The sequence below is a fragment of the Odocoileus virginianus genome, chromosome 7 (genome assembly GCF_023699985.2).
Source record: "Odocoileus virginianus isolate 20LAN1187 ecotype Illinois chromosome 7, Ovbor_1.2, whole genome shotgun sequence".
NCBI classification, from domain to species: domain Eukaryota; kingdom Metazoa; phylum Chordata; class Mammalia; order Artiodactyla; family Cervidae; genus Odocoileus; species Odocoileus virginianus.
The window spans coordinates 75546575-75563495 of NC_069680.1; the positions used below are offsets into that span (position 1 = coordinate 75546575).

General features: G+C 36.8%; 1 protein-coding gene across 3 annotated transcripts in view; it reads right to left on the reverse strand.

Annotated features, from left to right (window-relative positions):
• Positions 1-211: 211 nt before the first annotated feature.
• The window catches only part of PTPN20 (protein tyrosine phosphatase non-receptor type 20), a 60880-nt gene continuing 44170 nt past the window's right edge, over positions 212-16921 (reverse strand). For all 3 annotated transcript variants that reach the window (XM_070470992.1, XM_070470991.1, XM_070470990.1), the window contains 3 exons: positions 13717-13932; positions 2906-2968; positions 212-2041 (listed from right to left, as the gene is read on the reverse strand). In XM_070470992.1, the coding sequence (XP_070327093.1) occupies positions 1976-2041; positions 2906-2968; positions 13717-13932 (345 nt within the window). In that variant the 3' untranslated portion in view covers positions 212-1975. The remainder of the gene's footprint in view (positions 2042-2905; positions 2969-13716; positions 13933-16921) is intronic.

The following is a 16921-nucleotide window of genomic DNA, read 5'->3' on the forward strand; positions in this document are numbered from 1 at the left end:
AAGCTAACATGTACATATGTGCTTATATTTAAATGTTCTAAAATTTCCTCTAAATAAGCATTTATAAACTCATATAGGTGTTAGTGGGAGTTTCATATTCATATCCTAGGCAAAAATTGATTTATTATTTGTATAAAACTTAGTATTTCAATTAGTCAAAAATTTTCAATTCAGGATTCACTTCCCCAAAATGAAATAAAAACAAATGCAATTAGCATTTTCATATTTACTTATTTCTCTGAAAAATTAAAATTAGTCCAGCTATAAAAATATGAGGCACACATTAAAGAAGAAACATGTTTACCATCAAGAATTGTGGAAATTTTCTTTATATGAACATTTCAAGGTCCAAATAATAAAAATACTTCAGGCAATACATAGTAAATCTTTCAATTTAAATAATAGCATAGAATCTTTTCCAGAAATATTATTGTACATTATATTTATTATTTTACTATGAGAGAAAAGAAAATTAGTAATATAAATATTAAAAGCCAATCATCAAAATTAATGTTTAGCACAGATTATTATTTACAAAAACAATGTAAATAGGTAAAATCATCAATTCATTTAATATAAATTACATTTCCAGCATTTAATTATTTTTAAAATGAGAAGTATCAATTTTAATTCAATCTCTTCAAGTGTTCATTCAGCTAAGGGAACAAAATAAGCTCTTAAAAATTCAAGACTTATGTATTAATATTAGAAACTTTCTCAGTACAACGCAAAGACTACTCTGATTTCAACTGAATTACATCATACAAAGACATGTATCACCTGCTTTATAGTTTATAATCAAGTATAACTGGTCACTAAAATTCCTTGACAAAAATATCACTTTAATTGTATGAGGCAAAGTCCTATAATAAAATGAATTTAATAATGGCCACATCTTTTCAAAAACAGAATATGGAAGTTTTCATTTTCACAACTATGAATTTGGTTCTCCAAAATCTGGTTCCCAAAGCCAACTTCTAAATGTTATGGCAGAGGTGGGGCAGTAATGGAAATAAATGATTTAATGGAATGCTGAAGAATAAAATAATAATCATAGATTTTAGTTTGAAAAATATATCTGGCGTAACAGATACCTAGAAGTACGTAATAAAGCCTATATCAAGTTTATTGCCCTCTAAAGCTAAAGGGCAGAGATCAAGAGGCAAGTAAAATGTAATGTTTGCTTTTAACAAAGCAGACTAATATGTTAAGTGTTAGGGTGGGATAGGAAAGAACTCAAGAACGGGCAAAAATTTCCTCTTGGACTTTCTACATAAACATCTATTTTAGTTTTGGACTGTTCACCAGTGTGCTCAAGTGATGGAGAGGAGGAAATCTGCCCACCCATGAAAATGCTTCCCAGACCTTGTCCAGCTGCTCTAGAAAGGCAGCTTGTCCTTTGAGGTCCCCGGGGCTCCACAAGAGTAGAGAACTACAGGGAAAGGGAATCCAATTTGCATAGAAAGTTGACCCTTTCTAACTGGGTTCTTCAGTGACCTAAGCTATTCAAATACCACCTAAAAGTACAGACTCTAGCTAAAAAACACGGATATGTATCTGTCTTGAAAATGCTTGTAAGAAATCATGATATAATCTTGCAATCTTATGATTCTGAAAATTCTCAGCTCCCTCCAGCTGTCTTTCCAAATAAAATCTTAAATAATACAGTTTAAATCCTTTACTGGATTCTGTAATCTCTTCAACCAAATAGACGGAAGTTGTTTTATATAACTTTCATTTCATGGGAAAATATGGGAAGGTACTTGATATTACCTAAGTAAGATCAGTGGGTAAATGCCATTTACCCCAAACCAAATGGTACTGTCTTCAGGGAATTGTCAGAAAGTCAAACGATATACCAAGAAAGCACATTTGTATAAGCAAAGCCCTTCAAGCACAGCTTGAACATGTTCTTTAAGAGGAGGCTCCAAGCCACTTGCTGATAGTTTCAAGTGTGAGGCAATAGAAGTCTTTCTTACTTTACAGTCCAAAGCTTCTGAAGAACTTCAAGTACAATTTTATAACAAAACATATACTGCTCCTAAACACACACATATATGAAAAACAATAGAATGTTAATTGAATACCAATATCCACTTTCAGAAAAGACATTTGTATTTTTAACCACAAAGCACCTAAAAAGAGTGCCTTAACCTAAAAAGAAGTGCATAAAAAAGGTTAACATTTAACCAAGAGCTTCTTTATATAAATACATTTTTTAAAGCATCAGGAAGATAAACAGTAATAATATAGTCTTTGGTCTAGAATTAGTTAACTGAAGAGGGGGGAATCTGACTCAATATCAGTCTCTTTATATCTTCATTGGATGAATCAAATTTAAACTTTTTAAAGATGTAGCCTCAGATCTCTTAGGCAACCCTAGTTCAAAGGAAATACTTCATATCATTGAACATTGCCTTAAAAAACCATTAAAAAGGTTTAGGGGTACCTGTTCGTTTTCATTATCCATATTCTCTTGACCCTTCAATGATTAGTATAACTAATATCTCTTATATTTATGCTATCTTTTTTATAACATGCCAATGACTGATACTTTAGTTGCAAATAAATGTCCTAAAATTGCCATTCATTAATTTATGGAAAATAACTTTAGATACATTACTTAAATAACATGGCATTATGGACTAAGCATGTGTTTGGGCATTATGAGACTTCAGTTTCAGATTTGGTTCCTACACTTGCTCTCTGACAAAACAAACTTCATTGCTCTGAACTTGAGGTACTTCATCAATACTTATGTTTACCTCAGACAGTGAGAATTCAATGAAATTGTGTAGGTAAAAGAGCTTTACAAATTGTAATGTGCTATACAATGTATGTTACAATGTAATATTCATCCTTATATCACTACTGCTCTTGTGAGAGTTTATGTGGTGTGACTTACCTTTGTTTGGATCATTCCACAACGTTGTTCTCTCATTTGGCCCACTATATTCATGATGTTGAACTGTAACAAGATGACAGTAATTTTGTATTATCCGGAGGGGGAAAACACAGAACCCACAGATGCCTAAGGAGTACGCCACACTTCCTTCCAGTAAAAGATATCTCAAGATTTAACTAGCAAGTTCTCATTTTCAGTCATAGGAACATGTACTATGTTTAACCTAGTCTAGTGGATAAGGAAGACTTGTTCAAATGGGTTTCCAGGAAAAAGCAGGAAGCAATCATTTATAATAAGAAATGTTCTCCAAAAGAAATAACAACAAATTTGCCCCTGTGTATACTTTCTGTTCTCCAAAGGGAGAACTTAAAGCAGCATTGTGATTCTGCAAGAGTCTGAAGCATAGAAAACCTTTCCTGGCCACAACAGTAACACAGCTGTTTCTCATATAAAGAGCCCTCTCAACTCAAATGGAGACCCTGAGCAACAGTTGGCCCAACACCAGATTCTGCACCTGTGCTCAGAGACAGCACTACCCAGTGTGGTCGCTAAGCTGGTGCAGGTCTGCAAAAGAGTGTTGCTAGACCAAAGTGAGATAACTCCAGAAACTGGCAATAAGTGTTTAGAAAATCTTAACAGCAATCTGACAGTGGTGTAGCACCAAGCAGCCTCATCAATGGAACAGGATATAGACCAGATCAGGTGTTGTTCAACTTGCTTGAAAAGTCACATGTGGTGCAAGCTGAGGACCAGTCATGCGCAGTAAGACCACGTGAAATTTAAGGTTTGTCCACTGTCAACTATCATCTAAAAGTACATAAAAGTCAGAGAAAATTTAAGTATTCCTTTATTTTTATAACTTTTCATTACTATAACTTAAAATTTTAATTAATCCTTTAACTATTTTTATATTGAAATACCTATAGATACATAGTAAGTTGCAAAAAATGTACAGGGATAGTCTGTGTATCTTTTCACCTAGTATTATACCACCTTATACAACTAGAGTATAATATCAAAACCAGGAAACTGACATTGGTATAATTTACAGCCTTTTCAGATTTTACCAGTTTTACATGCAATCATTTGTCAGCATAGGCATACATGTGTTATTGTATACAAAGTTATCACATGTGAAGATTCATGTAACTGCAACCACAACCAAGATGCATAACTATACCACCTTCCTCCTGTTATCTATTAGAACTACCCACCCACTGCAATCCTCAACCCTTGGCGACCAGTAATCTGTTCTGAATCTCTACAGTTTTGTTGTTTCAAGTGGATTACATAATGGAATCATGTAATATCCAACTTTTTGAGACTTTTTGCCATTGCTAATTGTTTGAGATTCATGCAAATTGAGTATATCAATAGTTCATTCCTTTTTATTACTAAATAGTATTCCATAGTATGGATGTGTTGAAGGACATTTAGATTTTAGTATGGATGTGTTGAAGGACATTTAGATTTTTTTTCCAGTTTGGAGCAATGATAAATAGATCTGCTATGAACACATACATACAGGTTTTTATGTGAACAGAAGCTTTCATTTCCATGGAATAAACACCCAAGAGTGTTATTGCTAGGATTATATGGTAAGTTTAGTTTAGTTCTGCTTTTGTTTTGTTTTCTTTAAAGAAATTTAAAAACTATTTTCCAGACTGGATATTCCATTTTACACTCATCCCTGTAAGCAATGTATGCTGCTGCGGCTCACTTGTGTCTGACTCTTTGAGACCCTATGGACTGTAGCCCACCAGGCTCCTCTGTCCGTGGGATTCTCCAGGCAGGAATGCTAGAGTGGGTTGCCATTGCTCCTCTTCCTGCCCCAAGGATCAAACCCATGCCTCCTGCGTTGGTAGGCAGATTCTTTACCACTGAGCCACCTGGGAAGCATAAGCAATGTGTAACTAATCCGGTTTTTTTCAAATCTTCATCAGCATTTGGTGTTGTCATTATTTTTTATATTAGCCTTTCTAATCAATATCTAGTGATATTTCATCATGGTTTTAATTTCATTTTGTTGTTGTTGTTCAGTCGCCAAGTTGTGTCCAACTATTCTCAATCCCATGGACTGCAGCATGCCAGGCTTCCCTGTCCCTCAGCATTTCCTGGAGTTTGCTCAAACTCATGTCCATTGAGTCAGTGATGCCATCCAACCATCTCATCCTCTGTCGCCCTCTTCTCTTTCTGCCTACAATCTCTCCCAGCAACAGGGTCTTTTCTAATGAATCAGCTGTTTGCATCAGGTGGCCAAAGCATTGAGCTTCAACATCAGTCCTTCCAAAGAGTATTAGGGGTTGATTTCCTTTAACATTGACTGGTTTGAAATCTCTTTGATTTCATTTACCTAAAGACTAATGAAGTTGTGCCTCTTATCATGTGATTGTCATTGATACATCCTCATCATTGAAATTTCATGTCTTTTACCTATTTTCTAGCTGAATTGCTTGCTTACTTATAATTTTGAAGTCTTTACAAATTCTAGGTGTGAGACCTTTGTTGGAAATGTGGTTGCAAACAGTTTCTCCAAGTCTGTAGCTTGTCTTTTCATCTACTTCATAGGGTCTTTCACAGAACAAATGATCTGAATTTGCTTTCTCCCTAATATTAGTGATGGCAAGAATGTCTGCTCTGACTACCTGTTTTCAATACAACACTTGAAGTTCCAGGTAGTGCAATAAGACCAGATAAAGAAATAAGAAACAAACGCATTGGGAAGGAAGAGATGTGTGTCTCTACTTGTAGCTGGAATGATCATCTATGTAGAAAATCTCAAGGAATCTAAAAACAGAACAAAACAGGGCAAAAAACCTCTTAGAACCAACAAGTGAGTTCAACAAGATCACAGTATACAAGATCAACATGAAGAAATCAACTGCATTTGTACATACATGTACATACAATGAACATGATAGTAAAAACACAATACCATTTACAGTTTGAAAGAAAATGAAATAATATACATCTAACAAAACACGTACAGAAGCTGTATGATGAAAATAGCAGAATGCTGATGAAAGAAATCAAATAAGACCTAAATAAGTTGACATGCCACATTCATATTGGAAGATCCAACATAGTAAAATTCATCCTATCAAAATTCTTCAAGCTTTTTTTAATAAACATAGAAAAGCTAATTTTAAAATGTATGTTGAAAGGCACAGACTTATAATAGCTAAAACAATTTTGAAAGAGAAAGAATCACTCTCCCTGTGTTAAGATTTCCTATATAGCTACAGGAATCCAAAGTGTGGAAATGGCAAAAGGATAGATACATAGATCAGTGAAATGGAATATGGAACTAGAAATAGGCCCCAAACAAATATTCAAAATCATTTCTGACAAACGTGCAAAAGCAATTCAGTGGAGGAAGAATAGCCTTTTCAACAAAGGAAACTTAATAGCTGGACATCTTTAGGCAAAAAGAAAAAAGTGAACCTTGACTTAAACCTTGCCCCTTATTAAAAAAATTAACTCAAAATGGACTACAGACTTAAATATAAAACATAAAACGACAGAACTTTAAGAAGTTACATAGCAAAAATTCTTTAGGACCTAGGCAAGGTGAGGAGTTCTTAAACTTGACACCAAAAAACGATACTTAAAAGAAAATATGATAAAAATTCAACTTCATTGAATTTAGAAACCATTGTTTCTTGAAAGTCTGTTTTATAATTTATAATTTAAGATTAGGCAAATTATGGAAATAAATTTGTATTATTCATTTTTAACCTTAATTTACTGATAGCAAAAGAAGTGTCACTGGATTGTCTTCTCAAGAAAAGCACAGCTTTTCTGAAGATAGCTTTAGTGGTTAATCAAATAATAATGGAAGTAACTTCAAAGAAATGAAGACCAAAAGAGTTCATTTTAATTTTACCTAGAATTATGATTTGTCATATATTGAGTTTTAGAGCATTATTGATTGTGAATTGCTAAAACCATACTTGTATTAATTGCAAAGATGTACTGGCTAACATAGCAAAGAAACCATTAAAATTTACTTGTCACAGAACAAAAGAAATAGGCTTCAAGACAAAAGAATTATTTTAAAGAATACTAAATTTAAAATTTCATGTTCAATATTTCACATGAAACATAAATACTTTGCAGACTTACAAAACAGTGCTTTGAACTGCGAAGATTAAAAACACATACACAACAACCAGACAATGGTGATAGAAGTCATACTGAAACTGTTTTATTGAAAATTTGGAGTGAAGGTGTGGCAGAAAAAGATAAAGTCCCATTTTCTAATGAAATCACAGTGTGACAAATTCAGGGACTGGCTAGTGATACAGAACAGTACCAACTCACAAAACAAAAATAGCAAAGTATTTACCATTGCAACTTATTGAATAAGAGCTACTGCTAATATAATGACTCAGTATATGTGTGATTTGAACATGAAGTGATAAGAAGGAAGAATTTTTCCTTTTCTGTTTTATTACTGGCAATCACAACTAACTAATTTTGAATGGCACAAAGTTGCTCACAAATATGGTGTTTCCAGTAGTCATGTATGGATGTGAAAGTTGGACCATAAAGAAAACTGAGCATCAAAGAACTGATGCTTTTGAACTGTCGTGTTGAAGAAGACTCTTGAGAGTCCCTTGGACTACAAGGAGATCAAACAAGTCAATCCTAAAGAAAATCAGTTCTGAACGTTCATTGGAAGGACTGATGCTGAAGCTGAAATTCCAATACTTTGGCTACCTGATGCAAAGAACTGACTCATTGGAAAAGACCCTGATGCTGGGAAAGACTGAAGGCAGAAGAAGGGGACAGAGAATGAGATGCTTGAATGGCATCACTGATTCAATGGACGTGAATTTGAGCAAGCTCAGGGAGTTGATGATGGACAGGGAAGACTGGCATGCTGCAGTCCACGGGGTTATAAGGAGTCGGACATGACTGAACGACTGACTGAACTGAACTGAACTGAACTAATTTTAAACGGCATGAAATTGCAAAGTACTACATTGTCATCAAATGTAATTTGGAGCTTAAGTTTTGTGTAGGATTATATTCTGATAGTAGAACTGCAATGACAAGAAAACAGTCTGAGATAGTCACACAGATTAAAGAATTTACCCCGAATAAGAGTCAGTTCTAGTGAGGTGGATGAACCTAGAGACTGTTACACAGAGTGAAGTAAGTCAGAAAGAGGAAAACAAATATCATATGTTAACGCATATAAGTGGAATCTAGAAGAATGGTACTGATGAACCTATTTGCAAAGCAGGAATAGAGACACAGACATACAGAACAGACTTGTAGACACAGTGAAGGAAGGAGAGGTTGGGACAAACTGAGTCAGTAGCACTGAAACATATATATTACCACATATAAACCAGATAGCTAACTGGGAATTTGCTGTTTAACACAGGGAGCTCAACTTGGTACTCTGTGACAACCTAGAGTGGTAGGATGGGGCAGTGGGTGGGAGAGAGGTTCAAGAAGGAGGGTACATATATATACTTACGACTGATTCACGTTGTTGTATGTCAGAAACCAATACAACATTGCAAAGCAATCATCCTCCAGTTAAAAACAAATTTTTAAAAATAGTCTTGCTACCAAAAAAAGGCAAAACAAAAACCAAAGAACCCCTTTCGGATGAACAAGACAGTGTGTTTAGTGATACGGTAAGTATTTTTTATTTTGTGAAGGTTAATGTGTTAAATTTTGGACTATTCACTTCATTACATAATAATATGGTAACTGATATTTAACAACTGTTACTGTATGCTGAAGATGGTTAGAGGGGAAAGTTCTATTGAGAATGTTTCAACTACAGAACAATCTCAGTTTTTTTGTCAAGAGAAGAGCCAGCTTATTCCCAGTGTTTTAAGGATTTTTAAGCAACTTACTTAAAAATAAAACTGACTATAAAATAACAGTAAAAAGAAATAAATCATTACATTTTCTCAGATCTTCATATCCTTTAGAGTTATAATTGACAAACTAATCTTAAAATGTCAGTCACACATGGCTGATAAGCAGCTTGCAGCATGTAAGACTCCCTGTGTGAGTTACACAGCACACAAACTGGTCTGCATCCTGTTTACCAAGACCAACCCACTGTCATGCTCTTGGATGTCTCTGAAATACATCAAACTGCTTTGAAAGTTTCTAAATGCTTACTCTCAATTTCAGAAAACTTATCTTTCTGCAAATAACAAACATTCACAGATTGGTGCTGGTCCAAGACCATACTTTGAGTACCTCTGGTGGACAAAATTTCTGAAAAGAGTAGAGATGGGCATCAGTAAGGATACAGGACATATCAAGCCTCTATGGGAAGCCAATAAGCCAACAGTGGATGCATTTCCTATTTCTGAACCACTTTCCATCAAATCTAAGCATCCTTAATTGTAAAATACATCACTATTTCACATACTGCTAAGAAAAACACTGTCATTTAAGCTGACAGATGACTTATTATAAAGCACATTTTGAGTTTAAAAAAGGTATAACAACAGGGGGAAAAAGTGCTCCTTAGAAGCTTAAAATACAATATTTATAGTTTTTACAATTTCTATAAGTTATATAAAATAAGAAAAAATATAAACAAATTAATTATGATGAAGAATATATAAAATAAAAATTATGCTAATCTATTTTCTGTTAAAAGGATAAAACAACATTAATTACAGGAACAGGTAACATCAGATCATAGTACTGAAATTTTCAGCATTTTCTAGTATTTTTGTCTTTTTTTTTTGACAACCCAGTTTATATTCATTGTAATAAAACTCTCAGTTTGCCTTGGGAAACCGTTACTTTTTTATTCTCAACCTCATAACCTAGAGTAGTCCTGACTGACCTTAATGGACCAGCATCTCCCACAGTGGTTAGTTTAGGGAAAGGGCTATAACTGAATCAGGAACAGGGAAATGCTAGGAGATATTGGCTCAAGCTTCTGAGAAGAAGAGACTTCCTCTATCCTTTAAAAAGTCCCTGGTAGAGGCCATTTTTCTATCCCTGACATAATGAGATCTTAGGATGGAAACATGTAGAACTTACGCAACCAATCTGTTGTCATAGGGGAGACCTGGTCACTGTAGGGGTATAACTGTATATAGCCTGATAGAGCAGTGATTTAACATTTATGGTGATAATAGGATAACCGCAGAATTTGCCTATCAGGGCAAATGCCTCCCAGCCCTTGTTGCCTTATGACTGAGCTGTGGACTTTTCTATTCCTTGGAGACATGGTGAGAGGCACCACTCTCCCCAACCCAAGTGCCTGCTAAGTAAACAAATGTCTTCCCCTCCTCACTTCTGCAGCACAGGAAAGCAGTTGAGTAAAAGCAGGCCTTCTAGGGCACAAATCTAAAGTCATGTTCCCTAATTAATCAATCATAAAGGTAACAGTAAAATCACTACATGTCTAATTCTTATGTCTATCTCTTAGCTGGTTCCAAATTTAGGAAGAAAGTAAAGAATTGTTAATGCTTGACTCAAACCCAGCAATATTATTATCCTTATTTTATGTATAAGAAAATTAGATTTCAGAGAAAATGAACAATTTGTACAAAGTCACCAAAATCTAAAGTGTGTGGCACCATCACCCTAATTCCAAAACCAGACAAAGATGCCACAAAAAAAGAAAACTACAGGCCAATATCACTGATGAACATAGATGCAAAAATCCTTAACAAAATTCTAGCAAACAGAATCCAACAACATATTAAAAAAATCATACATCATGACCAAGTGGGCTTTATCCCAGGAATGCAAGGATTCTTTAATATCCGCAAGTCAATCAATGTAATACACCACATTAACAAATTGAAAGATAAAAACCATATGATTATCTCAATAGATGCAGAAAAAGCCTTTGACAAAATTCAACATCCATTTATGATTAATACTCTCCAGAAAGCAGGAATAGAAGGAACATACCTCAACATAATAAAAGCTATATATGACAAACCCACAGCAAGCATCACCCTCAATGGTGAAAAATTGAAAGCATTTCCCCTGAAATCAGGAACAAGACAAGGGTGCCCACTCTCACCACTACTATTCAACATAGTTTTGGAAGTGTTGGTCACAGCAATCAGGGCAGAAAAAGAAGCAAAAGGAATCCAGATAGGAAAAGAAGAAGTGAAACTCTCTCTGTTTGCAGATGACATGATCCTCTACATAGAAAACCCTAAAGACTCTACCAGAAAATTACTAGAGCTAATCAATGAATACAGTAAAGTTGCAGGATATAAAATTAACACACAGAAATCTCTTGCATTCCTATACACTAACAATGAGAAAACAGAAAGAGAAATTAAGGAAACAATACCATTCACCATTGCAACAAAAAGAATAAAATACTTAGGAGTATATCTACCTAAAGAAACAAAAGACCTATACATAGAAAACTATAAAACACTGATGAAAGAAATCAAAGAGGACACAAACAGATGGAGAAATATACCGTGTTCATGGATTGGAAGAATCAATATTGTCAAAATGGCTATACTACCCAAAGCAATCTATAGATTCAATGCAATCCCTATCAAACTACCAACGGTATTTTTCACAGAACTAGAACAAATAATTTCACAATTTGTATGGAAATACAAAAAACCTCGAATAGCCAAAGTAATCCTGAGAAAGAAGAATGGGACTGGAGGAATCAATCTGCCTGACTTCAGACTCTACTACAAAGCCACAGTCATCAAGACAGTATGGTACTGGCACAAAGAAAGAAATATAGATCAATGGAACAGGATAGAAAGCCCAGAGATAAATCCACAAACCTATGGTCACCTTATCTTTGACAAAGGAAGCAAGGATATACAATGGAAAAAAGAAAACCTCTTTAACAAGTGGTGCTGGGAAAACTGGTCAACCACCTGTAAAAGAATGAAACTAGAACACTTTCTAACACCAAACACAAAAATAAACTCAAAATGGATTAAAGATCTAAATGTAAGACCAGAAACTATCAAACTCCTACAGGAGAACATAGGCAAAACACTCTCCGACATAAATCACAGCAGGATCCTCTATGACCCACATCCCAGAATTTTAGAAATAAAAGCAAAAATAAACAAATGGGACCTAATGAAACTTAAAAGCTTTTGCACAACAAAGGAAACTATAAGCAAGGTGAAAAGACAGCCCTCAGATTGGGAGAAAATAATAGCAAACGAAGCAACAGACAAAGGATTAATCTCAAAAATATACAAGCAACTCCTCCAGCTCAACTCCAGAAAAATAAATGACCCAATCAAAAAATGGGCCAAAGAACTAAACAGACATTTCTCCAAGGAAGACATACAGATGGCTAACAAACACATGAAAAGATGCTCAACATCACTCATTATCAGAGAAATGCAAATCAAAACCACAATGAGGTACCATTATATGCCAGTCAGGATGGCTGCTATCCAAAAGTCTACAAGCAATAAATGCTGGAGAGGGTGTGGAGAAAAGGGAACCCTCTTACACTGTTGGTGGGAATGCAAATTAGTACAGCCACTATGGAAAACAGTGTGGAGATTTCTTAAAAAGCTGGAAATAGAACTGCCATATGACCCAGAAATCCCACTTCTGGGCATACATACCAAGGAAACCAGATCTGAAAGAGACACGTGCACCCCAATGTTCATCGCAGCACTGTTTATAATAGCCAGGACATGGAAGCAACCCAGATGCCCATCAGTAGACGAATGGATGAGGAAGCTGTGGTACATATACACCATGGAATATTACTCAGCCATTAAAAAGAATTCATTTGAATCAGTTCTAATGAGATGGATGAAACTGGAGCCCATTATACAGAGTGAAGTAAGCCAGAAAGATAAAGACCATTACAGTATACTAACACATATATATGGACTTTAGAAAGATGGTAACGATAACCCTATATGCAAAACAGAAAAAGAGACTCAGATGTATAGAACAGACTTGTGGACTCTGGGAGAAGGCGAGGGTGGGATGTTTCAAGAGAACAGCATTGAAACATGTATATTATCTAGGGTGAAACAGATCACCAGCCCAGGTTGGGTGCATGAGACAAGTGCTCGGGCCTGGTGCACTGGGAAGACCCAGAGGGATCAGGTGGAGAGGGAGGTGGGAGGGGGGACCGGGATGGGGAATACATGTAAATCCATGGCTAATTCATTTCAATGTATGACAAAAACTACTGTAATGATGTAAAGTAATTAGCCTCCAACTAATAAAAATAAATGGAAAAAAAAAAAATAAAGGCAAAAAAAAAAAAAATAAAGTGTGTGGCAAACTAGCAGTCAGACCCAGGGACCTCTCATTAACTCTGAGGTCTACTTTTTTCCCCAATGTGCTCACATGCATGTATTTCTATTCATTAAAAACAGACACACTTTGGCCCGTCCCCAGTGATCCACTGGTTAAGAATCCATGTTTTCACTGCAAAGAGCATAGGTTTGACCCCTGGTCAGGGACACCACATGTTGTGCAGTGCAATCAAAAAATAAATAAATAGGCACACATCATTGACATTCTTTAACAAGACTAAAAACTGTTTATGTGGGTGGAAGGAAGAAAAGAAAAATGAATTCATATTTACTGTGCACTTATTGCACTCCAGATATTGTCTGAAGCCATTCATTTGCATTATGTATTTAGTTTAATCCTCAGAACCACCTCCAAGAACCCGCAGCAGTTAAGTGAGAAGCAGGTATCCAAAGCTGACATGCTTTCTATTGACTCGGTTGCTCTTAAAGGCCAAATATTAGTCTCCAGCTATGAGAAGGCTGTTAAAAGCACAGTGTTTACTAACAGCATCAGTTAATCTGCTGCACTCATACACTTACTGAAAAGTTCTTTTCAATGGCACAGAATACAACATCCACACACAGGAACACCCCTGTCCGGCCCACGCCTGCACTGCAGTGAACAACGACGGGTCCTGTCAGGTGGCTCTTCCTCACGTATCGCACATACTTTATAAAGCCTTCTGCTGAAGCAGGAGTGCCATGGTCTGGCCAGTTGGTGAACTGCAAGTGTTTTACAAAGTGACTAGCTCCTGTCTGTGGGGGCGGGGGTGGGGAGGGAGAGAGACAGGGAAGGGGAGAGAGAAAAGAGAGATTTACCAACTTCTCATATTAGAGACCTTCTTTCAATTTATAATATGCCATAAATAGTAATAATAAAGGCTATATGGTAATACAATAATAAAAATAAGACTACTAACAGGTAACATGAATTTAGGACTTACTCTGTAGGAACAGTACTAAAGACTTCACATGCATTATTCTCATTTAATCCTCACATCAGCCCTGGGGTGGCAGACACTGTATTATCCTCATTTTATGGAAGAAAAACTAAGAATTTGAGTGATGTAGATGTATGCTAGGTCAGGAGGCTCATATGTTTAGAGCTGGGACAATAATGTAGTCTTTCTAAATCTAATGCTACCAACTTTCTTCTGCACCAAGAGAATGCAGAAGAAACCAAACAAACCAGGAATCCAAAACAGTGAAAAATGAGCTAACATGTTAGGAATAATATAGAAAAGCCAAGATATATCTTGGCTTAAATATTATGATGTGCTGTGCTTAGTCACTCAGTCGTGTCCAACTCTTTGTGACTCCACGGACTGTAGCCTGCCAGGTTCCTTGGTTCATGGGGATTCTCCAGACAGGAATACTAGAGTGGATTGCCATGCCCTCATCCAGGGGATCTTCCCAATCCAGGGATATAACCAAGGTCTCCCGCATTGCAGGCAGATTCTGTATAGTCTGAGGCACCAGAGAAGCCCAAATATGATACTAAATTTAATTAAAACAGGTAGGTGCTGTCAAGTTTCTTAGTCAGGTTTTGATGGGAGGCAGTCTCCTCTGGCAACCAGGACAGGGTGGTTAATGATCATGTGAGTAGACTTTTGTCCTTATTCTTTCGCTGAGCCCCCTGAAAGTGGAGTTATGGAACTCTCCCTGGGGTTGACAGAGAAAATGCTTTGAGTTTAAAACCCATCATTATTCCAGAGGGTTCACTCGTTCCCCAATATGGAACCCTCATTTTACTTCACTGGGCACTCTTGTGAAAAAATCAGGAAGAATTTCTCACTCCTCTACTTCTCCTTAAGGCACCACTTTTTTCCCTAAGTTCCAAATAAAAATACCATTTTCTATGATGTTAGAAAATAGAAAGACTCAAGTTTGAATCATTGGTACATGAAATTGGATGAGGCAAACGATGCTTAAAAATCGTGTGAAGGAACCAAATTGAGGATAGATCTCACTCCATCACATATTTCAGGAATTAAATCTTTCCTACACTGTTGACCACTGAGAATCTGCACAAAGGTGGGCATCACTGCTTTCCTGACCCAGTACCATGAGGCAGATTCTTCAAACATCAGCCCCATGGTTTTGAGGTCTGGGAACATCAGTCCAAAGGCCACCGTCCTAGATCTCCTTGCCAACTCCACAGGTGGACCTGAACATTTGAACATTTTCAGACAGATCATTCCTCTGGGCCTTCCACCTGACCTGTATTCTCCAAGCATGTTGTCCTTCTCCTGCCATAGCACGTTATCACATGTCATTTAGAACTGGTGTCTTCGTTCCCCACTAGACTGTGAGTACTCTAAGTGCTGAGACTGTGTCTGCTTTCTAGCTCCAGCATTTGACACAGTACTTGGTTCATATCAGGGAATCAAGTGTTAGGAGAGTGAGGCATCAGGCAAATCCTTGGGTGTACAGAGCAAACACAGGGCTAGCACACAGCTAGCAAGCCCGACATCAATGTCCAACATTATTATTATTCTTGGCCTCCCTGGTCACACCACTGTGTACCTTGATCCTCATGCTCCTCAATTCTATCTTTCTGTCTCTCTCCTGACTTTATCTCTTCAACATCTCCCTTCTCACTCAGACCCCCAGTTCAGTTCAGTTGCTCAGTCGTGTCCGACTCTTTGCCACCCCATGAACTGCAGCATGCCAGGCTTCCCTGTCCATCACCAACTCCGTGAGCTTGCTCAAACTCATGTCCATCGAGTCAGTGATGCCATCCAACCATCTCATCCTCTGTCATCCCCTTCTCCTCCTGCCTTCAATCTTCCCCAGCATCAGGGTCTTTTCCAATGAGTCAGTTCTTCACATCAGGTGGCCAAAGTATTGGAGTTTCAGCTTCAGCATCAGTCCTTCCAATAAATATTCATGACTGATTTCCTTTAGGATGGACTGGTTGAATCTCCTCAGGCCCGATGCTACAGTAAACTCTTGAAAGGCATCATCACTTCCCTAAATGCTTCTTCTACTTCCTTGCTTTGCCTCCATGGGTACTGCACTCTGCGGTTCTCTCTAATCCAGGCCACCTATTCTCCTGTGTTCCAGGTACTACAGAGTCTAGAGATTAGCTGCATACTCCTTGCTGCCCAACACAATTTCCAATTCATTATTTCTCCTCCTTGTACAAAAACTCCACTTCTTTTTAGGTTTCATACCTCTTAACTTCGTCTTCTCATCACTATCACCTTACCACAGATTCTGACAGGGCAAATTTGGGATCTCAACAGCCAAACAGACACTCTAGCCTCACATTTTTATTTCTCTCTTACAGAGGAGACCGTTCATGTTTTCTAGTCCTCACAATGTGTTTACTCCTTGGACTCACCATCACCTATAATGGCCAGTATAAAAAATCTTCCGGTTCTTAGATTCCACCATCAACTCCTGAGCAGAAACTCTTATGCTTCCACTTTATCTGTCCTTCACCTCCAACAATGTAACCAGACGGAATTCTTCTGCCATTGATGTCCTCTGTTTCCTCCTAGCTGCTGATTCCATTCATCTCCCTAAGTTTAGACTTATGACTGATTATCTAAATCATTTTCTCATCAAATTGTCAACTCCATTCATCCTTTGAATCTTGCCACATATCCTGAGCAACATCCCTCCCTGTATCAGTTCCATAATCTCTGCTCAGGAATCCCATGGTTAGGAAAAAAAAAAAAAAATCACATAGTTGCATATTTTATTGTTATTGCAAATTATGGGTTCCAACCTCAGCACC